The sequence below is a fragment of the Tetrao urogallus genome (assembly GCF_951394365.1).
Source record: "Tetrao urogallus genome assembly, chromosome: 9".
Taxonomy (NCBI): Eukaryota; Metazoa; Chordata; class Aves; order Galliformes; family Phasianidae; genus Tetrao; species Tetrao urogallus.
Window position 1 is genome coordinate 7,308,587 of NC_136822.1, and position 24,222 is coordinate 7,332,808.

General features: G+C 40.9%; 1 protein-coding gene across 3 annotated transcripts in view; it reads right to left on the reverse strand.

Annotated features, from left to right (window-relative positions):
* Positions 1-21,274: 21,274 nt before the first annotated feature.
* Positions 21,275-24,222, reverse strand: part of PAX3 (paired box 3) — a gene marked incomplete at both ends in the record, with an annotated part of 61,517 nt that continues 58,569 nt past the window's right edge. For all 3 annotated transcript variants that reach the window (XM_079539605.1, XM_079539606.1, XM_079539604.1), the window contains 2 exons: positions 21,275-21,309; positions 21,823-22,069. In XM_079539605.1, the coding sequence (XP_079395731.1) occupies positions 21,275-21,309; positions 21,823-22,069 (282 nt within the window). The remainder of the gene's footprint in view (positions 21,310-21,822; positions 22,070-24,222) is intronic.

Below are 24,222 nucleotides of genomic sequence, written 5' to 3' on the forward strand. Positions count from 1 at the left end.
GAGATCCTAGAAGCAGATTTATCAGTCTTAAAATAAGTGCTTTTAAAAGTTAGTTTATGTACTCAGAAACACTCCCATTTAACTTTATCAACCACAGAAGGTGCCTAAATTAGACTAGCATTGCCTAGACTTCTAAATGCAAAGCAGGTAGTCTCATCCTGAAGTGACTGTGGGGGGAGGATGAAAAAACCTACAACATATTCCCATTGGTATGGTGGCAAAACAGCATGGAGAACCCAGAAGCTATAGATCAGTTACCCACAAGGCAGCCAGGTCACTTCCTTCATAGTCCCACCAATGGAGAAAACGCTGCAACTCAGATCTCTTTCCATATAAAGACATCACAGAAACAACTAGAAGACACCTTATCATGGCAAAGCTTGCTACAAAGTCAGCAAGTCGCAGCCTAACCCCATCCAGGGGCATCTAAACCCTAGGGGGAGATGCAACTCAAGAAATTCTCAGTTAAACTATTGTCGCATTTTTTTTCAGGTCCCAAGTTTCCAATTTGTGGGTTTTCCATTTTTTGACAGGTTTGGAAGGTCTTGTTTTCATGGCAACTCTGTGCAAGAAGAAAGGAAGAAAACAACATTTACCAGCTCTTGCTAGAAAGGAGAATAAACTCCCCCAAAAATCTGAACAAGCTCAGCTAAATTTATAACACAGTTGAATTGACAATGAATCACAAAGAATTTCCCATTATTAATCAAAATAGTGTTTCCCCATAACAACCGTAAGAGACAGCCAAAGCCATGGACCCATCTCTATAAATCCAAGTTTCAGTGTGAAGTATCAAAGCAGTTCAAGGCAGCAGTGAACACAAATTAAGTCCCTGAGATTAGTGTGCCATCCAATAACGAACAACACGGGAACTTCAGCTCTTAAACACACAGGGAAGGGAAAAATCCAAGTGGAGAAAACTGATGATGAACAGGCGTTACAGAACCAAGTCCAGATGCACTAGGGAGCAATGGGGCAGAGGTATGCATTTCTGCCTGGCATTGGGGTTAGAGGAATTTGGAGACTTTAGAAAACTGCTGAAGTATCAAACCCAAACACAAAACTAATTGAAGAAATTTAACTCAAGAAGTTCAAACAAACAAAGCACAGACTCTTATAGTTTTCATTTGGACAAATGTAGAAAAACACCATGAAATTCATTTGTTCTACACTGGGTGGTACCACATCCCCAGAGCTTTAAGCACTTCATGATCTGTGAGCTACAGACACTCAGCACACAGTTGGCTGACAGGTGTCCCAACCACTGACCAAAAAAAGATTTTCAGATGTTTGTTAGAAAAATGAAAGAAAAGAATTGGGCCAGGAGAGGGAGGAAAAAAACAGGAACAATTACATTCTAGTAATGGTGAAAAATGATCCAGACACAAGAATAAAAAAAAATAAATCACAGTTTTTTTTTTTCCAAAATTTCGTGCAAAAGAAGAGTCACATTCTGATGCTTTCATTTTTCTTTCCTCAAAGGCCACACGGAGCTTAGGGTACTCAGCCCCATGTAAAATAAGCTAAATTAAAAGGAAGCAAAGGAAATCTCTTCATATATGTACATATATACGTATGGAACACTGGCTGGTGTAAACCAATGAAGGAACAGCAGCTCCCAGAAAAAGAGATCAATTTACATGTGCGGCTCTGAATGCGAGACCCCAACTAAAACAATGATAATGCATACCTCTAAAAATTGATTTTAGAAGAATTCCTGTAGTAGACATTTATAAATGACGGCATTTTGGGTCTATGTGGATACAAATGCAGTGGTCGGAGAGAGATCTGGCATTGACACCAGACTCATGGATCAAATTCCTCCCTTGGTGACACGCTGTTAGTTGAGATGATGAATGTTCAGGATTCAGAAGCCCCATGCTGCCCGACACATAGAACCCCCCATCTTGTCCCTCTGAGAAGTGCCACACACTTCAGAAGTACAAAAATGCAGAAGTTCTACCAGTTACTACATAAACGAAGACTCCTCCTGAGCTCACCTTGCCTATGCCATTAGAAACGTTGAAAGTTCAAGTTAGAAGTGAAAATTACTACAGAAAGTCCAAATGTACTTCAGAGTACTAAAAGCACTCAGCAACCACATAAACCTTTTTTTTTTTCCCCTTCAGATTAGAAATAAGGAGTAATTTTCCTAAACAAATGGCAAGCAGAACTCAACCAGCATTCAGAATGGATTTCCCAATTTCTTTTTTTATCTAGATCAGCACTGGTGTCACACCCTGCAAAAACAGGTAAATGCCAAGTAACAGTCTGAATGTTCCTGGTACATCTTTTTTGTCCCCCCCAGAAACTACCACTAACCCTGAACATTTGTTCAGGAGCATTCCAATGCTGCAGTAACGTATTTTAGCACACCGTATAAAAAAAAAAAAAAAAAAAAAAAAAAAAAAAAAAAAAAAAAAAGCAGCACAGTAATGAAGTCTTGCTTTTAAAAATAAAAAAAAAAAAGAAAAAAAGGCAGGACCCTGAGACTCACATGAAATGAGAGCTCAGTAGGCAACAGGAGGAAACAGCACTCAATTTCAGGGTATTGCCATTCAGCTCATTAGACTTAACTGAATACAAACCCAGCTCTTGTTGTCTTCCAAAACCAGGAAGAGCTGGAAACTACCACTGCACACATCATAAGCCCTGTTAGCACTTGGGCACCAAGTTGTCTAATGTTCAGATAATGATTTTCTGTCCATGAGAGATCACTCCACTCGCGCCAGTAACTGACAATTTACACTCCCAAAAGTCAGAGCAGAAACAGGCCCACTAGGTTGATTATATCCAGTCAGTGAATGTGAAGATTTTGGACTAGTGAAGAGATGAGGATTTTACCAATATTTAAGCTCTGACACAGCAGTTGGGCAATTCGCAGCTTAAACCCTTGGCAGCCAAGAACTATACCAATGGAACAGCCACAGTCATCTCACCTCACACAGGGCTCCATCAGCTGCAGCTGTCTTCTGAAGAGTGAGGAGCAGGGGGGAGTCAAACAGGTGATGGGAGATCAGGATAATAAAATCCAGCTTCAACCTTGAAATGGTGAAGTGGCAGTAAGAATTGAGACTTGTAGTACAGCTACAACAGAGCTCTCCTGCCTGCTCAAGGCAGGCATGTGGGACAGACATTTCAATCCATAGCTGATTTTCATGTGTACTACATGCTATACAACCTAAATGAATAGGTATTCCACCACACAGAAAGGACATTCATACATGACAGTGGAATATTCACAAAGCAGCAGGGCCCCAGGCAAGGCACACACGAATGGCAGACTCACAAGTTTGCTTCCTGAGATATCCAATTGCCAGCCCAGCTCCAGGAGATAAAAAAGTAGAAAAAATGAAGAGGCACCCTTACACCTGTAAAACATGAGCTGCAATAGCCAGTATAAAAAAGGAGAGGACAATCATTGAAATAAGCTTCCATTCCAGCTTGTGCTTTACTGAGAGAAGCAGGTACAGGAAGCCCAGTTCCCGACCAAACCAATTCTGGACCTTAACCACAAACTCACACAGAATCATGACAAATGCACAGGGAAGCCAGAGCAGATTTCTCAGCTGCCACACATAGAACCAGTGTTTTCTGAGACCTCTGTACCCTCAGCGAAGCAGAAGACCTGAAGCAGCCTGAGAAAAAAAGAGAACTTACAGGAGAATTGTGGAGGCACTGACATGCATAGTTTGTCACAGACAGAAGGGTGTCAGAAAGGTAAGAGACACCCCATCAGAACCATAGAATTTTAACCATGTGTTATGCCAGGGCAAACAAGTGAAAGGCTTCAGTTGTTTAACGGATGTCCTTTAAACTTTTCACTTTAAGCTTTTAAGAGCGGCTGAGAACATGCTCTGAAGTGTTGCAATCTTTATGCCTTCTCCCAGTTTCATTGTATCATCGCAAAGATTACGAGTGATACCTGTGAAATGCCTTCCCCTTCACCCTGTAAAACTCCAGCTATTTCATTCTTTTAAAAAAAAGATGTTCTCTCTCTATTACACACTTGTAATTCAGACCTAGCACAAGATTTTCATGATAATTTTCACTCACGAGCTTAAAACACTGACTGTGCTCCAAACAATGCTACAGTGCTTCACACAGTAGGGTCTTTTAAATGAAATGCATTTCATTTGGCTCAGTTGGCTGTAGTCAGTTTCAAGAATGAGAATTTGGAAAACTTGGATGCCCCAAGATTCTTTCACTTCAAGGACCTTGGGCTGGTGATTTGTTGCTTTTAAATTACATTATTCACACAGATATAGAATAACTACACAAAACAAAGAAGCTGACAGCATATCACCAAGCAGGATGCAGATCATTGTTAGAGCACCATTTCAGTTGTAAAAACATGGAAACAGTCAAAACGAGGATGCAGGATTTTAATGAAATAAATCCATACGTGCACACTAGAAGGAATACACTGAAGTTTAGGCCTCACCTAGAGATAAAAATTGGGAGTTTTTGTGTGCTCCTCATTCAGGGCCACTGAGAGAGAAATGCTTCTCCGTGGGTGGGAGCTGCAGCCCTCCCTCGCACCGCTCGCTCTGCTTGGTGCCTCAAGTTGGAGCTTAGCAGGGGAGGCAGCTCACAGCCACCAAGGACCAACAGCCCTTTAGCGGAGCACTCAGGCAGCGTCAACATTAAGCTGGGAAAAAGAACATTGTTTTATATCCACCACATGCAGATCTTGTAGCAACAAAACCTAAGCTCTGTACACACACAAGGATGCAGGAAAAAAGAAAAAAAAAAGCAAAACTAGAAAAAGGTGTTTTTTTGTTTTTGTTTTTTTTTTTTGTTTTTTTTTTTTTTGTTTTTTTGTTTTTTTTTTTTTTTTTAATAAAACAAGGAAAAAGCTGAGGTGAATTGAGAGGGTAACAGATAGAGGAATACCAACCGTTTTGGTTATGATTCCAAAACAAGAACCAAGCATCACAATAGTTTGGCAGCAGTTTTGTTTAAACTACCACAAAATGAGAACTGCCATTTCTCAGAGTGCTCCTGCGAGAGCCAGGAACCCTGCCAGGCTGCTAACAGCACACACTGTGAGGTCAACTTGCGCTCCCTCCCCTGAGCCCATCAGGATTAACACTGATAAGCAAACACGTGAGAACCCAAGAGAAGCTCTGACAGTATCACTCCACAGCAACTAACTAATTCCCTCAAAACACAACAGTTTAATCAATCAGCAAACACCAAGGAGATGGAGGAAACACAGCAGTTAGACCAATACTTCTGGCCATATACATGAAATGTAACCCTGTGGTACTAACAGTCATTTATGTATTATCTAATGATCCTGCACATCCAAAAGTTTCACAGACTTCATTAATAAATCTTCGGCTGGAAATGCATTCTGCTACACTTAAAGAGGATGGGGAGAGGATAATTTCAGCATTATGTCAAAAAGGCATACAAATTTATATAAAAACAAAGAAATCACCTCCCTCTCCCCTCAAAACATACTGTGGGATTTATTGGTTTGTCAAGGTCACCAAGGACCACACCACTTCAGGCTTTGCTGAATCAGGAACAGCATTCAGAACATCAGGAAGCTGGGTTCAGTTTCAGCAGCCCGTTACTCCTATCACCAAGCCCTTTCCAAATCCCACACATGCATCTGTCTATAAAATGCCCTGTACTCGACTCTCTCGTAATGGCATGAGACCTTGGGCTCATACCATGTATTAAACACAGGTTTAGAAGCATTAACACGTTGGAACACCTTGGGGGCCTGAAGGACAAGGCGATCACTATAAGCTTTTGATTTTCATGCCAACAGAACTGCAGCCAATATTAGCCCTTATCAGGACCCAAGCATTGCACTTGCTAATGAAAGCTTTGCTAAGGACAGAAGACAGCTACCCTGGCACAGCGTACAGGGCCTGACCACAGGCTTCAGAACTATTCAGAAATATTACAATTTTGTTTTGGATTACTGAACATTCATTGGGTATCTTCTGATTTATGCAAGAATACCTAGCTATATAAGAGCACTTGTCAGAATCCTTTATCTCTGTGTTAATTTTGTGACCGCTTCAGCTCTCCTTCTGCCTACGGGATGAAAGCAAATCGATGGAGGGGAGGGGTCACTGCCAAAGGCCATCTATATTTAATGCAATTTCACGTGCTGGGTCACATAGCATTCCTAGACTGAAAAGAAGGCTCTGTTGCTAGGACTTTAAAAAAAAAAAAAAAAAAAAAAAAACAAGCTGAAGGCAGCATACAGTCACACTACCAGCAGCTGTCAATCAGCACTTATGAGCTTCCAGTTTGTTCAGAATAACTAGAGAAGTTGGAGGGTTTTCTCCAAGCGCGCCACTCTGTTAAGAGGAGAAAAGTCTTTGGAGGGTTCACATTCAATTCATTAGACACAAGCCCACAATTTGCTCATTCCCAGTAGCATGATCTCTGTTAATTCACTAAGCTTACTAACATGGCAAACGGTTTGCTATTAAACATCCCACACCAAAAGGAAAAAAAACCCAGCCTATTTCAGCTGCTTACTCTAAGTTTGTACTACATACTGCCGCACTAATTGAGGTTCCAAGTTGGGGAAGCATGCTTGCTCAAGAAGACATTGCAGCATATGTTTAATTTTAAGCATGTGCTTTTCTCTCCCCACTGCACTCAATGCACACAGCTGACGAAAGACTTCAGTGTACACTGCTGTGCTCCTCTGAACCCAGGCCAGAGGATATTTGAACAACTCCATAAAGTCATTTTAGATGGTCCTCTGATGAGAAAAAGATTTTCTTTCAAAGTAACATGCTCTGCCTACACATGCAAGTTTGTCACAGCATTGAAAGGCCGCAGCATCTGTCATGCAAGGAATAAGAGACCCCTGTTTGCTAAAATATGTTCCCATATATGCATATAAAACTAGATAAACTAAGGTGCATCAGCATGGGATTGATGAGGTGGTCCCTCTCTGACAGAGTAGGCTGAGTGAGCTGCAGTATCAGCTCTCAAAGGGTAAGCAGAAACTACGACACATCTGTATGTCAGCAAAGTCTTCAGTAGAATATCTCAATCTCCAAGCTAAGTCCAAAGTGAATAACTCAAAAAAAAAAAAAAAAACCAAAAAACCACCCACACAAGCTGCAATTGATTAGAGGACCACAAATAGTAAAGTGGTAGTGGAACTAAAATAGGATCTGTGGTCTACTTTGTGTTAACATGCTTCTCACTAGCGAGGAGGAAGCTTCTCGTTCCTAGTAAGACCAACAGATGAACAGTGTTAATTCAGAACATTGGTAAGTAGAGAGAAAAACGGCTGTACAAAACAACAATTAATGAATCCCTGTCTTCTTACAATCCTACATCTTTTAAAGATCGCAGGCATATGGAGTCCTGTAGATGCAAACACAGCACTTGCCAGCACTGCCGGTGTTGAACACACCTGTACCTTCGCCTGGAGCAGGCTGGACACCCCACAGGTACAATTCACAGTGCATCATGAACAGAGTGATTCTGGCTCTCCTATTCCCATTTCACATCCCACTTCCAGAAAGTTGTTAGTATTCATGAAGGAGATTAATACAGTTGCAGCTTACAGGCATCTGTGAGCTCCAGCAGCACCATACAAATATCAGTTTCACGTAAGACAACAGAAAATGAGATGGACAACTCTCACATTGTACACAATACTTCAAGTGCCCATGGCAATCCCACATTGTAGCATATGCACCTCTCTGCCCTTGCTGCAGAAACAAAAACCCACATCTCCTTATGCATTCTTCTGCTAAGAAGAAAAAAAAGAAGTGCATCTTTTACCTCTCATTCTTTCTAAGTGTCCATTAGAAGTCTTTCTTGTCCTTTCAGTTAGGCATTCAACACCCAAGGATGTGCACAGAGCTATCACCACACCTCCAGATCTAGAACTTAACTACCTAGGTTACTATCCTAGACATCAGGAGTTGCAGATCAACCAGAACTGCTGTAACGGTAGAGATCACCTGATGGGCTTCCCCTCTCATTTACTAATAACATCTCCTGGGCAGGGACAAGCAGGCTTTGACATACAGCAGAGAAGCCTAATAACATCACCAATACACCCTGTGGCTAGTGTGGACAAAGAGACATTTTTATTGATGCATGGGGATAGGATTGGAAAAAGCCTCCTCTTGTTGGCATACACACACACACACAGGTGTGCACTGTTCAAAACTGTTTGAAGAGCTTGTGGTCTTGTTAAGTGAGTTGCAAATGTTTCCAAAAGGCCTAAACAGCAACCAATGGAAGCACGGTTCTAAAGAATGTTAAAAGGGACTTTGGCTGATCTGATAATTGACAAATAAGACAAAAGCAGAAACAGCTTACAGAAATAAAGACATTGGTTTGAGAGACATTTCAAAGAAGTTGATCTTTAATTTTTAAGATGACACAGCATACACTGCAAAGAACAAAAGAAAACAAACAAGATACAAATAGGCTTTTCCAACAGAAGAACAGATCAGCATTTATGTACACATTCAGAGGACAGCCATCCAGAACCCTGAAGTTCAGAATAAGTCTTCCTACTCACTCAGATCCAGTACAAGACACCTAATTGAGAGTGATTTGTTTTATACAGTCTAAACTGACAATCATGATGCAAACACAGATGACCTGAACTTTCATTTTTTCCTCTCCTAGCTTTCTGCGCAGAGGAGCCAGAGCACGTATAATATCGTTCTTATGCAAACCAGTGTTTCGTCTGCAACTCCAGTCTTGTTCTTATAGTCAAAACCATTTAAATTAGAACTGGATTAATCCAGCAGAAATACATCTGCGAACATTTTTGGCCTGTTAAAATGCTTACGTCCATACACTTCCACATCAGTATTCAGCACGTCTCCCACCCTCGCAGTTAAACAAAAGGAGCGGCCTCTGGCTCAGATGGCCCCGAGCAGCAAATCCCTGGAGAATGGGGAAGTACAACTGGAAAAAATAGTACCTTATTCTTATTATCTTCCTTTGGCACAGCTGTCGGAGACAGAGCACTACATTCTGAGGCAACATGGCTATTTCTGCAAACGTTCATGCTGCTAAGTGGGAAACAACTTTTAGATGTGAAGAGGGTTATGCATAGCATCAGGCTCCCTCCTCCTGGCTCACATACATTCACCAGAGACACTTAACACATCCCATCAGGAAACAGCAACAACATCTGATTGCCCAGCCCGAGCTGAATGCATATACAAGAACTTGCCCTAAATACTGAAAGCATTAAAAATCTACACATCCTTGAAATACTCAAGAAGTAACCAGGAACACACTTAATGCCAAATTTTTTGGCATTGCAATTCCACTAACAAAAGAAAAGCTAATATATTCGTGAAAAATTTGCTCTGCTTTATTTTAAAATGCACATGAAGGAATATCAGAGTCTACCTACCACCTGAAAATGATTACCCTGCTCCGATAGCCCTCAGAGCACCAAACACATCTGTAATGCAGATACACAGTGTATCCAAGAGGTCCTATAACAAGAAAAGGCCAAACGAAGAGAACCTAGATAAGAACAAGAACTAATGAAAATCTTAGAAGAACATATGCCATCACAAACTTGTGTGGTAGCACACAGCAGTGCTTGTTGCTTTATTAGGCTTTTATATTAAGCACAGCCCCGTGTTCTATGCCATAGTTCTATTAATTAATACTTCATTAGGCAGAAAAATAAACCAGATGGAAAAAAGTCTCATGTATTCAGCGCTGCCCCAAAAGAAGCTCATGCAACATTTTAGCAACTAACTACTGATCGCAGATACAGAGAGGCAGTTTCTCAGTTTGGTTTGCAATCAGTTCTAGTTATCGTTCATTAGGACTGAATCATACATTTCAAATGAAAAACTGGAAAAAAATACATCTGCGGGATGGAAAAGGCAACAACTCCAAAGTCACTGAATTCTATTCAATGCATTTTAAAAACATTTTGCAGGTGACTTTTTCTTGTTTGGGTTTTTGGGGGCTGGGGTTTGGTGTTTTTCTTTTTGTTTTGTTTTGTTTTTGGATCTTTCACCACAGCACGTGAAATTAATTTCTGAGTGGAGAGAAGCTTTATATATTCACATGTTAAAGAGTATTTGCTGGTCTAGGCATGGTAAAATGCATTCCTCCATTCCAAGGCAGCACTTTCCAGGGACACTACGCACCAATTCCCAGGTGTGAACAGCGCAGAAGTGACAGCGCGCCCCTGGTGCAGGTCCATGGGAACGTAGTTCTCTGTTTTAAGTAAGCCCAGTCTTGATGTAGGATGGATTCCCATTCTTGTTCCACCAAACTGAAAGCAAATGCTACAAATGGACACTTTTTACTGCCTTTTTTTTAAAAAAAAAAAAAAGTTTTTCTAGTATTTAGAAAAGCTGCATTTCAGCAAATAAAGGTGAAAGGAAAAAAAGAAATTGTTTTTCGATTACCTATTTCATAGAATCATAGAATCCTTAGAGTTGGAAGGAACCATCAAAAGTCAGAGCAATTTCAAGCAGTGCTTTGACTTATTGAAAAGGGGACAGACGAGCAAAATAAGCACGTAGACCTTCACTTGAAATATAAGCAGCAGAAACAGCCCAGTGCATTTCGCAGAGCAATTCACTTTAAGAAGTTCAAAGAATACTTTCTTCTTCAAAGTCAAATTTCACCACCACCGGCCGGGCCATGCTCCACTTCTTTCGATTCCTGTCCTCGATGAACTCCTGGTAAGGATCTTTCTTTGAAATAGCTTTCTTCGAGCGTACATAACCAAAAAAGACAGTTAATGCCAGGAAAGAGTAAAACAGCATGACAAAGAGGATGAAGAAATAGGCATTGTCATATGGTTTGTATTGTGGTTCTTTCTGTTCTGTAGCATTTTTCTTCGTGTCCAGGTTCCTTTCCAGAAGTTGCAGAACACATTGAGAGATGAGAGAAGCTAGAGCTGTTTGGTTCATGTTGGTGAATTAAAAAGCATACAAGAAAACACAGAGGAGAATGAGCACAATGGGGCCCCAAGCGATGCTTCATTGAAGTGGGAACCTATCCACCAGCTTTCACAGGATTTGGATCTGGCCTGCAATCATTTCCTCTTTTGGTAAGGAATGCTGTAAAGCACTTACTGGGTCTCAGTCATTTGATAATGAGGCATTTGGCTGATAAGCCTGCCTTGCCTATGAAGTGAAGTCTATTAATAATAACAATAATGGAACAATAATATGGAACATACATCTGCCAGGCAGTTTTAAATGTGTGATTATTTTCCTCCTCCCTCACTGTATTTGAGGAGCAGATCTACTTCACTCACTAAGTGAAAGGCACCTGCTGAATGTGTTAAGGGGCTGGGAGGGAGCAAAACACCAGAGGAAGGAACTCTCTCTGGCTTGACAGAGATAAATAAAACTCAGATTTTCAGAGAAGCATCTTCAGCTGCCCTTCTCAGGTGAATTCTCTCAGCATCTCAGTCAGTGTGCTGGGCCAGAAGACTGCCCAGAGCCCGACACCTTTCCACACAACCCCTACAGAACAGCCATCAAATTCCCCAGCTGTGAGTAAACCAGCATTCAGGAAGACACCCAATGCATCATTCCAACTAGTTGCTACCTCCAAGCTAAGCATGACTTTTTTTTTTTTTTTTTCAGTCAACTGAAATTAGACCATGTCAAAGCTCAGGTGGGAATCTGAATAATTTAATTTAGCATTGGGAGTCTGGAGCTGTATGCCGCCATAACCATGGAGCACACCAAAAACACAAATAATAATATCCAGACAGAAAGGAACAGCCTAAAAAGTTGTTCTGGAAAATAAAAACCGTGACTGTCACTGACAAGCAGACTGCACTGACTGTTTTCAGGCAAGGAGGTTAAGTCTTCCTCAGTGTGGTTTATCACAGGTCACTCTGCTTGCACAATAACAGCAGAGCAGCGCTCTCCGAATTCCTACTTCCTATTGTGTTTTACAGGCTAGGTCACTGCAAAGTAAATTGTTGTTTTACAAAGTAGTGAAACCTTATCTTGCTACAGAAAAAAAAAAAGCCAGTCCTTACTGCCACAAACGACAATGCCAGCTGTTTCTTTCTGTGATCTGAGTTCTGGGGAGTAAGCACCATGACTTTGAAGTGGAGAGCACATCACTGGACTAGCAGTTTGCCAACTCTGAACTGTTTCTTTAGGCCTGACCCCCTGAACTGATTGTATGATGACTAATTCACATGCTAAGATTGCAGTATATCGGTATCACTAAACAGCCTGCATTTGTCATTAAGGGTTTCTTGTAAAAAGAAAGATGAAAGTGAAGTCTGTAATCTTATATGAGCAGCAGTCTATGGCATAAGTACATTTAGAATATGCCACTCCAGGAAAAAAACACTCAGCTCCACATTTTAACTATTTGTTTTAAAATTAGAAAGAAAAAGAAAAAAATCCCCATAAAGAGCAATGCCAAATCCTGTTCTTAGTTACAACTAAGTTATAGGAGAGATCTTATTCACCTACTCCTACATAGAAAGAATGAACGTGGAGGACCTGGTGGTATTCTGAGGACACTGAAGAAAAGCTTTATCTTTAGTTCAACTACTGCTAAGATACATTTTCTAAAGTAGTATTAGACCTTCAGGGGAACTGTGCCCAGTTTATATTCATGTAACTGGAAGAGGATTTTCATTCAGGCTTTGCATCTTTTCCAGAACTCTGCAGGTCCTTTTTGTTTGTTGTTATTAAAGAATTCGCTTCAGTAGAAGGAGCATGAGGTTCAACATAAATTAAATCAGACACAAGCTAATCCCTGTGAACTTCTTGCCTGCTTGAAAAACTCACCATAGCTGTTGGCCAAGTTTCTCAGGCTTTCTGGTCTTAGAAAGAAAAAAATAAACAAATAAGGTGGGGGTAAAGGGACAACAGGATACTGTACTACAGCAAAGAAATAAGCAACAGAGATCACACCTGTGAATTTACAGCAACAGTTTTGACTACACCAGTAGCAACTGATGCTGTGCCCACCCTTTTTCATGCTTCTAACAACACATCACAAGGCTTTGTATTTAGAAAAATATATCCACACCAGCAACTTTGGAAGCTCAATTACAGCACTAACAGGGCCACACTTCTCAGTACATAACCTTAATCCCAGAGGAAGCTCACAAACTCAGAACTCAGGTACAATAAACTCAGCTCTACATCTTCCTTTTCAGACATACCATAAGATATCCACATCTATCCCTCATGAAGAGGGGGAACAAGCACCCTTCCTTTATCATGATTAATAAATAATTTTACCAGTTTCCACATGACAACTTATGGAGTAAATCTCCACATAAGGTAAGAAAAGATGACACATAAAGGAAGCCTTGGAGCCTGAACACTTGCCACATTAGGAAAGGCTTAAAGGCTCCACATACACGCATACAGAGAGTTACAAACCAAAGAACGCACGTACCACAGAAGACAGATTCTTCTCCCTCCAGCCGTGCTTCTGGAGAAGCCACAACCACACTTCCTTCAGCCTTAGGAAGCATTTTGCACTGCAGCATTGATCAGAATGGGCAGACAGGAGCAGTTTGCAAAAGGCTGATAGCAGCCAGCTGTGCTGCCCTGCCCTTCCTAAAATGCTGTTGCCCAAACACACCTGTATCAAGAGCCCAGTGATATGCCCCTCCCCAGTTAAAGGGAACTGTTCATTCAGCATTCTGTTTATCTACTACAATCAAGATTTATCCTAACTTAGGGTGTCCTGTGTGGTTTTCCACACTGAGTTGAACAAATCGATGTTCTGTTAGGTTACACAAATGCTGCTTTAGAGTTGCTTTCTCTCTCCTTTCTTTCCACCCTCCCCCTAACAGCTAAAAGTACATAATGGTGCTTTGAACAAGATCCTAAACAGCTATTTCCATAAAGTGGTCCAATTCTTTTTAGAGATGTAAGTACACAAGATTCTTCAAATGTGGAGGGACAATGAGTAAAGATTAAAAAGAAAGTAGAAGATTAAAAGGAAAAGGCCATAAGAAGAACTCAAAGGGAGGGAAAAAGATCAAAAAGAGGATTAACCATGTTACTTGTTGTTTTTCAGAAATTAAAGAAGTATGGAGGATAAGGAATTTGTTTCCTTTTGGCCCTAGAAAAATGCCAATTATGGTAGCTAAATTACCAGGATCACATATCAGTATGCTTTGGAAATGTGAGAAATGGATGGGAAATATAAACACAGGGCAATAGCTTACAGTTATGTTATGAATTAAGCCACAAAAATATCAAGATTTAGATACTGAATAAGCTGCCAAAGTTAATCTTTCCTGATGAACTTCAGCAGAATCAGAATAGAGACAACAGAACTGTAGTTTCATCAAACTTGCTTGGCTTACTCACGTTTGATATCTTCAGGTCTCAAGCACCTAAAATTTCCACTGAAATCAAAGGAAGCTGCCTAAGTACACATGGACGTAAGATGGAGCTCCTTATCTACTATGTATATTCATTTTAGGAGTTTTTTTTAAAAGAGGTTTAGGGATTAACAAAAAAGAAATACTTGGAGCTTTTTTTGGCAAGTGAGCTTGCGATTCTATCGATACTAACACAGTTTTGTTTTCTTGTAAAGTGTTATGACATAACAGCAGAATAACATTTTGGCAGGAGGGGGGAACAGCCTCCTCTCGGGTCCTTTTAATATAAGCCATTAACGTAGCCCTTTGCTGACGAATATGTCAAAAGAAGCAGGCGCAGATCTCAGCCACAAGCTTGTTGAGTAAAGCCCTGATGTGCCTTTCCTAGATCTACGGGGTAGTTTTACAAGTCAACTAGTTTTTCTGAGGCCCTCCAGCTGGCTTTGCCATGCCCAGCTTTCAGCGAGGTGAGCCCAGCCTGCCCCCTACAGCGGCCTGGCCTGAGGCGACGCCCAGGAGGATTCGGGCACCTGGTGCAGGCCTCCAAGGTCTCAGCACCGGAGCTTGTGGGCTGCATCAAGAACTGACCCGAAAAATGCCCTGAAAGCAAAGCCAGCCTAAAGCTGATGCTCACAGGAGCAGTCTAATTAGGATCCAAAGCTATTAAACAAATCATCAGAACCCACCTGCAGCCGTGCAGCCTTCAGACTGACGCTTTGCCATGGTTCTTCCCCTCAGCCACCTGTGTGGACACCAGATGCTGGAGGAAAGGCACGTTAAGCAGTACTGAGGGGCGCTGTGTGCCTTCTCCACAGCAGACATCAAACCACGTGTGTGAAGCTGGACCTGAGTTTCACCTTCAGGAGAAACTGCCCCATGGGTTTCTCAGTCTGGCTCCGCTTCCTCCCCTGCTCACCTACAAGCCAGGCTGGACTGCTGCGTGAGACAAGATGGCGGCCCCTCCATCCTCACTGCCACAGCTCCAGCTGGCCCTACAGCCAGGCGCTGTCCTTCCCAGCTCCACTTCTGAGCTTCCTCAGCCCCAGCAAATGACATACCCCAGCAGCCGGCATGTTGCTGCCGGGGCTGCTTCCCTTCTGAGCTGTTAGGAACTAAGTCCCTGCAGGACAGGAGCTCCACAGAAACACCCCATCCCTACTGCCATCCCACCACTGCCCCAGCCCAGGGACTCACCATGGCCTTCCAAAATCTCCACATGTGGCCCGGGAGCAGCCTCTTGAGGAGCAGCCATGTTGCTGTATGTCACAAGTCTCCATCCTTGTCCTGGACACAAAATTACATGTTTGGGCTGCACATGGCTTGTCTCATGGTCAACACTGCTGTGCCCCATGGCCCACTGCCACCACAGCAGCACTGCTGTCTGCAGGTGTGCAGGCCCGGAGCACCAAGGCAGCCACAGCTTTTGGAAAGAGCGTGTGAGAGAAAGACTCGCTAGACTGGCACAGCTGGAAAAAATGGTCCCTTGGTGGACATTGGCAGAGCAGAGGGCTGGAGGTTGCTGGAGAAGTGCTGAGGAAATGGCAGTGGAGGAGGGAGCAGTGGAGGAGCCCCAGTCCGTAACTGTGCCTCATGAGACTGTGGGCAGAGCCACGGGGGAACAAAGGAGCTGAGGGAAGCAGGGAGAGTCCAGTTGGAGACAGTGATCCCCTGAAGAATTGGGTCAGTCAAATGCCAATAGCAGACCTGAAATGGGGCACAGGACATGGGAAATCTCAGCTCCCTGCAACACCTCTGAATGCCCCATGGACTCTTCACCACACAAGACTCGAGGTGACCAAAACAGCATTTCAGAAGCCTCTCAAGATTTGTACACTTTGTAATTATTCCAGTATTCATTGTGAAGACAGTTGTGTGAGGGTGGGCCACAAGGAAAGTTGTCCATAGAATCATAGAACCATAGAATGTAGAACAGTTTAGGTTGGAAGGAACCTTAAAGAGCAGCTAGTATCAGTGCTCTACCATAGCCAGGGACGCCTTCTAATAGAGCAGGTTACCCAAAGCCCTGTCCAAGCTGGCCATCTCAAAACTGAGTACATGTAATAATCACCTAAAAGAGCTGCATTTTTATAGGTATATCCACTTGAAATAATTACAAACAAATAAATATATGTGGGGAGAAAGTATTACTGAAAATGAAATTGCATCCATATGGGGAAAAAAAAAAAAAATAAAACAACAAAAAATATGGATTATTGCACAGAGACCAAAGAAAAACTGAGAACAAGATACCAGCATGAGAGCCAAGAGGAAGAGAGTGCAGGAAGAAACAAGCAGCTTAGCCTTTGGCTATGGCCTAAGGAACAACCTGCAGCAAAGATGAAGACACCAAATAGTTAATAAAGCTTCTGAATTGTTTCCAATTCTTGAACAAGGAAGCAATAGTTCTGTTCTTATCAGCAACTGCTCTTTCGTATTTGTATATCAAGCTAGCTTTATTAAATTATTCAGCAAAGGTCAGATGTGATGTGTCTTCCTAGTTTTATTATGATTTTCTATGACATTGCCTGAGTAGCTGAATAATAAAAGGTGCATGTCAATACGCTGCAGTGCTGAGATATCCACAGGCACTCTGGATCACGAGACTACACCCATCAATTCTGAGGCAATGTAAGTGTATTAAACAAAGGTTTAAGCTACATATAAGCACTTCTGTGTGTTGCTTGTATAAACACAACAGTGAAACAGAACCGAGCTCCAGCACTGTATACATGTACTGATTTTGAAGCCTACTTGTGCAATATATAGTTTGTAAATATTTGAACCAGTTCCTTGCTAACAATCTAACTAGTTGAAGCCTTCAGCTCCTTACAACTGATGAGAACTTCCCAGCCTGGAGTAAGCTGCCCAGAAGTGCTGGGAGAAAATAGGTAGTAAAAAACTGGCAGACCGAAGTTGCTATTACCTACAGTGACAGCAGAAGCAGATTGAAAATTTGGTTATTTTACAATAGACCAAGATCTTCAAATCAGTTTGCGTGATTCTTTAAGATAACTTTATGACTCCATGTGATATGTGCCCAGATTCATAGTTAATTACTGAAAGATGCATGAGGCTTTTTCAGCATTGGCAAATGACAATTACAGTGTCATCTATGTAATGTAAAGGAAATACATATCTAATGTTAATTGAATGAAAATTTAGTGCTTTAGTTTAGTGTAGTAATTTGTGTTGTTCCAGATTAGTTTATCTGGCTCTAGGCAATATCTACACATCATTGCAAAAGCCAGCATAAATTAAAAATAGGATGTAGGTTTTCTTTCAATTGTCAAGTAACAGAACACTGCAGTGAACGATACAAAGAGCATTATGAATTCAAGCTGTTCCTGGTTCCTGATGGTCTCATTGATATTGCCTAAAAGTTATTTCTTACTTTATACAGACATATCTTTTAGCAATCCACTTCACAGACTTTAAGGTCGGAAGACTGTATGGATAGCATTGAAAACTTTCATGGTTACTGATGCAGGAAAAATGTTTGCTTTACAAATTAGCAGTAACCAACATCGCTCTGTTTTTTCTGGTTGATTTTTTTTTTTTTTTTTTTTTTAGAGAGTACGGGTTATTTTTTTATAAAAGGAAGATGTAAAATCAGTAAATTTTCTAAAAATCAATAATAAATTGAAAATCAGGATTGTACCAGATTAATAAATATTTGTTCATCAAAAGCTGTCTTTCAGAAGTTCCCAAGTCCTATACCTTGGTTTAAACAGCTGTTGTTGTTTATTTCCACCTCATAGCATATGCAACACACATATTTCTCCCCGCCCCACACACAGAAAGAAAAAAAAAAAAGAGAAAAAAAAGAGGAGGGAAGACTCTTGTAAGTGAGTATGTTTTGGACTCAATTGATATAACATTCCACTAAGCTTTTCTGTGGCATTTACGTCAAATGAAATATCCACAGCAGTCTCATGCTCTTTTGACTTTCTGAGCACTTAGGATTTGTGTTCCAGAAACAAATGTGGCTCCCAAGAAGCTCTTCAGCCTTGGAAGTGATAACAAGGAGGGATCAGAGTACCCCGAGTAATCCTTACAGCTCTGTCAACAATTCCTATGGCACATCATAAATCAGGAGAAACCTGCTTCGTCCCTCTGCCCCAGCTCCTCACTTCTTCTGAGCTCATCCCAGTTCCCTGACTGCATGGCTTGCCTGCAAGAGAACAGGATGATTTTCTCCATATCTGTCTCGTTTCCAGGCTTGCCAGCTCTTTATTAGTCTCTCACGCAAGGAAAATCTTGGGAGACACTTGAAAAATAGAGGATCGAGGCAGCAAAAGTGCCTGCTGTTGAGCTTTGTGTCCAGAAAGCACCTCTCCAGCATCTCCGCAGGGACGGAGGGAGAAATGCCAGCTGTGTTCCACCCCAACTGCTGGAATGTTAGAAGACTGATGGCAAAGTTGGAGTTAGAATCATTCTGCCTGCACTGAAGGTACAGCCCTCTGGGGAAGAAGCAATCACACCATCTAGTTCCTAACTGCAAGCGGCTTTTATCCTGTACTGTAACTGTAACTGTATCCTGTTACAGCTTATGTACTGCAAATAGGGGAAAAAGGCTCATTAGACCTTTGTGGCAAGCCTAGGACAGTGCACAAATGCCATCAGTCAAGACCTCAGAAAGGGAAAGACAATGGAAAAAAAGATCAGAAAAATGAGAAGCTTAGAGCAGGAAATAGGTATTAATAAGAGACTTAAATTTCAGTTGCCACAGAAATCAAAAGCGTACCAGAGAAACGTAACCTAGAAGGGAGAAAAGAAACCCCCTCTCTCCATATTTCAGCATTTTTAAATGCCTTCCTCTCAAAAATGTTATTCCTTCATTTTCTAACTGATAAGATAGCTATTTTTCTTCCAAACAATGAAATAAAAATAAAAACTAAATGAGTACATTAGAGCTGAAAATTTCAAGATGGCTAATTCCCTCACAAAGTGGCGGGGAAATTGAATGCCCACCAACCCTCTAACAACAGTGTGCCACTGAAATGTATTCCAACCGTCTGGAGGGGTCTTTCCCCATGTTTCAGTTGCTTTTTGCTAACTGTTAACAAATTCCTGAGGCATTTAAGGATGAAAAAATAATCAGTACAGAAACTGCCCATAACCCATTACTCATTAGAGTTGTAGCGCGGTGTGAAACCATCCTAGCTGACCTACTTGGTGCTGAGTTCAAGCTCTTCAAATGCACAGTACAGGCATGAGGTTTTTGTTGTTGGGAAGACATACAGTACTAGTAGTGCTTGAAAAAAGACAAACCCAGACCTCTGAGCAGCAAACAAGCAACACCTGCGCACTGAGGCTGCCCAAGGCTGCTCTGGATTGTGTGCAGAAGACACTGACATAAGGAATACACCTTGAGTTGAAGATAACATGGTTTATTTCTTCATGATATTCAGATTAAAATGTATCAATGTATTTAGCACAATACTACACTTTAGGACAAAATCATCAGTGCTTTGCAAGGCTTCATAACTGTTTATTCATTATAAATAGTAAATATTTACTGAACTTTTTACATGAAAGACGTTTGTTTTTTGTTTTTGTTGTTTTGTTGGTTTGTTTTTTTTTTTTACAACATGTTGTTGGTAGAGGCTGCAACACAAAGATTTCATTTTTCCCTCTCCCTTAAGACCAATGTGCGAACTAACCTCTGTACTGAATCTAGTCTAATGCTCTACTTCATTGTCCTTAACACTAAAAGGAATGTATTTGTGTTCTGCCTCTCTCTTTGTTCAAAGAATAGAGAGAAATAAATAACACCGCCTTCCATCTTCCTGTTCCTCTCAACATCACAAAACACAAATTTATTGACATTCTAAAATGTCACAATGCAAACTTCTTGTAAACCTTGGTTCCTATAATTAATTTCTATATTGGATATCACTGTATAATTTAAACAACTGTGTTATGTACAGGCCCATCTCTGTTCATGTCCTGTACATCACTAAAAAATGTAAACGTAATCATTTTTCATTACTGTTTCCTGAAAATGACCTTTAAATCATGATTAACAAGCTGGATTTTAGCTGTCCAGCGCACTGCAACATTTCTGTATTTGATCATTAGGAATTATGCACTGCAAAAATAAAAGTACCTGCAAAAATATAGTTCTGATTCTATCTATATGACTTTGGATGATTCCAAAGTTTGTGTGAGGTACACAGTATTGCACATTGCTAGGCAGTTGTGAAAAAATCAGTCACGTCGATTTTTTTCCTCCATGTTTCTTCAAAAAGGTACAATGGACCAGGAAAACTCCACATAAAAAGATAGAATGTATTTTCCATGTTACATGAGATCTTGCCTCTTGGTAAAGCAAAACTTGTGACATTTATTGACAACATGATTACAGAAGCATAGTAAGATTACCAGTAAGTTGCTCTGGAAGTCTTTTGCATTTATCCTAGCTTCCCAAGGTCTGTGACATTTCCTCTTGATGATAATATCCAGTGTGTAACGAAAGAGGTTCTGCTGCCCATGCTTCAGAAACTGGGCAGCTTTAACTGAAGTTTAACTGAAGTTAGACTGAAGTCAGCACTGGATGCCAGATGAGTCAGAGTATGCAGAGCTCAACTGCTAAATTTCAGAATGTTCCATTTGTCCCAATCAATGCATATTGATTTCAACAAAAAAAAGGAATGTTTTGCCAGGCAGCAATATTAAATTCTGCTCTGTTTTGTGTACCCACTCATAATGAACTATGTCGCATTTATTTATTCATTATTGCTTTTGGCCTTTGTCTTCTGTATAGCTTTGTTCAGTCTTCAAAAGTTTACTAAAAGCTATGACTGGAGAGAACAGAACAAGCCTACTTCTCTCACTGGGACTGCCCCAGTTTAGACTGCAGTGTGTTGAGAAGATCCCTGGTATCCAAGCTCTGGAGCGAGACCGGAAAACAACACCAGCTTTAACTTGAAGTGGACAGTTCACTTATGCAATATCTGGCTTCAGATAATGAAAGGCACCTGCAAAAAAAAACAAAAGAAGCTTTTTAAGTCATGCTGTGACAACCTCACAGCATGGGGCCATGCCAACTACAGGTTGACATTGTCATATTTAATATTGAGATATCAAAGGAAAGGGACTAATATTTTTATTCCTGGGATAAGTTTGACAAAACTCTACGTATCTGGGATTATATACTGTAATGATTCTTGAGCTGACCTCATTAAGAACATGTGTTTCTAATAATGGAATGCCAGTGGTTATTTCGATTTGGACAGCCCTTATGTTTTACCTAATGGCAATCAGGTTTCATGTCTCAACAATTAATAACATCAAGATGTTGTTGACATCACTTAAGAAAATAATTATGCAGCAGAAATCTTGCTCAAACAATCAGCTATCTCACCACTGCACTCCACTTGATTTTGGAGAGTAGTAGCAGTCAGCCATTAGTATCTATTCCTGCAATTTTCTTTGTTACAGACAAACAAATACATACAACTGATAACTGATGGTTGCATGGCAGTACTCACTTTGTCCATATTGCCCATACTGGTAGCCCGTGACAGGGTCCATGCTGTAGCCGGTGGTGCTGTAGGTTGGTGGGCAGTAGGACTGGGATGTAGGCAGGCTGTCTAAACTCTTCATGTGGTCTAGCCGCTGACTGCAGCTGGCTGAGACAGTGGTGGTGGGCTCCAGACCTCCAGTCAGAGGGGACAGGGCATAATCAGTTTGGGGCTGGTGAGGCACACCACCATGGTTAGTCAAGAGTCCCATTACCTAAAATAAAAGGTAGAATAATTGAGTAAAAACACATGGAAGACTGTATCGTTGTAGGAGCTGTAGGAGTCCGCAAGTCTTTCATTGATTTCCTAAAACAGGTAGACTTGGCATTCAATCCACGCTTAGCTAACTAATACAAAGAGCAGAAAAAGCTGTATTACCCATCAAAATAAAAGCGGATGACTAGGAACCCACAAAAAGAGCAAAGAAGGAAAAGTAATGTCAAAAACTATTGTGATCTTTGTCTGTCTGATCTTGTGCCCCAACCAGGATTTCTGCAGATGTTTATTCCTTGGGAACTCAACCATAATGGAATAAGAAACAGATAGTGACTCTTCACCTATGCAGTTCTGCATGGTCTAGCAACGCAAAAAAGCTATGAACAAGTTTACATACTTTTTTGTTTTAATCTAAGATCAGCAGCCTCTAAAATGAAATTAATTTGGAGCGAATCACAGCAATACCATTGACAGAAGTACCAAAGATCCCAGCACCAAGAACACATGAACGTAAACATGTGGGGAAGAGGCAGAGCAGCCCTAACTCCTGTCACTGGATACACTGCGTGCCGGTCTGAAGATCTGAAATGCAAAAAAGTGCTGCTTATTATACCAGTTCTCAACTTTATCCTGAGTTAGAGGAGACAACAGAAATGGTCTGGCTGTCCAGACTGACCTCAAGTCAGCTGTGCTGTGACTCCCTTAATAAGCTGCCCATACAGAGCTATAAAATCGACAACTGAATTGAGATTAAATGGAAAGAGCTAACTGGAGAATACGTGCGTGTCTCTACAAAGGCTCAGCCCTCTAAGGTGTAATTTCCAGTAGAAAAGCACAAAAGATTTCAAAAGCACCATGGTTTTGAACAGGAGTCAAGGAAGCTGCAGTGCTAAGTTCTTGGTTTACAAACATCAACTCACATTATAGGCTGGTGCATATTTGCATTCCCAGCACATTTTGCAAGTAAGTTCTGTTGAGAGAATTGCTTGCTTCTGATGGACAAAGTTGCACTTCAAAGCTTGAGAAACAATTTGCAGGTTAAGATGGAGAGGCAACGTTCTGCCAAAACAACATAACCTATAATTTTAAGTTGGTCTTCCTCCAAAAAAGCATTACAAATATCTGACACACACTTTTTGATAATCATTTTGCTTCACTGTACTTATTCTAACCTACCAAAAATTATTAAATTTGCAGTCTGTTTTGTGAAGAATAAAGCCATGCTCATAGAAATAGATCTGGTTCCTAAAGTTTTGGTGTGCCTTTTCAAATTGTATTTATTTTCCATTGCAACAGAAGAGGGATTTTTGTTGCAGAGAGCTCATAGTCCCAGCTCAGCAAGCTCTGAATTATTTGCTTTTAATCAATAAATGAAACAAGCCCCAGGGATCACAATTAGAGAGTAGGAAGGAAGACAAATCCAGGTCCTGCATGTCTAATAAGGAAAAGAGCAAAAGGCATAAGCAGAGGACTTCAAAAAGTAACGCCCAGATACCTGCATCACATATATAAATCATGTCTTGAGATGCACTCGGCACACCTCACTGTGAAATCCTAGCACTGAAGTTAAAAACACCAAGAACTTGGATTCAGGTACAGAATGTTATATATTTTTTTATATATTTATACTTAATTCAAAGGTTGTGAACTTAAAAGAATAAGAAATTCCACCCCAAAAACCCCACATATCTTAACATAAATGTTTATGTTAAAAATTACTGCTGTGAAAAATATTTACTTTGGCACAAGCATCATGGTTTTGACTACAGTTTTAAACATGCATGGTTTATCAGAAATCTGAAATAAGTGCACAGCCCTTTCCATTCCTGTATAGCACCTATGAAATCCCAATATTTACAGCGTTTTACCATGTTCTGTTCCAAGTTCAAGAGCAGGGAGAACAACCTGAGCTCGTGTTGCCCTCACAGCCCCGCTGGAGTCCTGATGCCACTCCTCTGCACTTGAGCTCTCACATCACATACCATCTCTACCAGGAGTTTTATGATGGATTGCTAAGTTGGGCAAATAGCTATTTTGCCAACTACACACTCTAAGTAACTTAAGTCTTTTCTGTTTAATATCTTCAACAGAACAGAGCCCAAAACAATTTTTTTTTTTAAATTAACCAGAAAATTGTACAAGCCTTTAAAC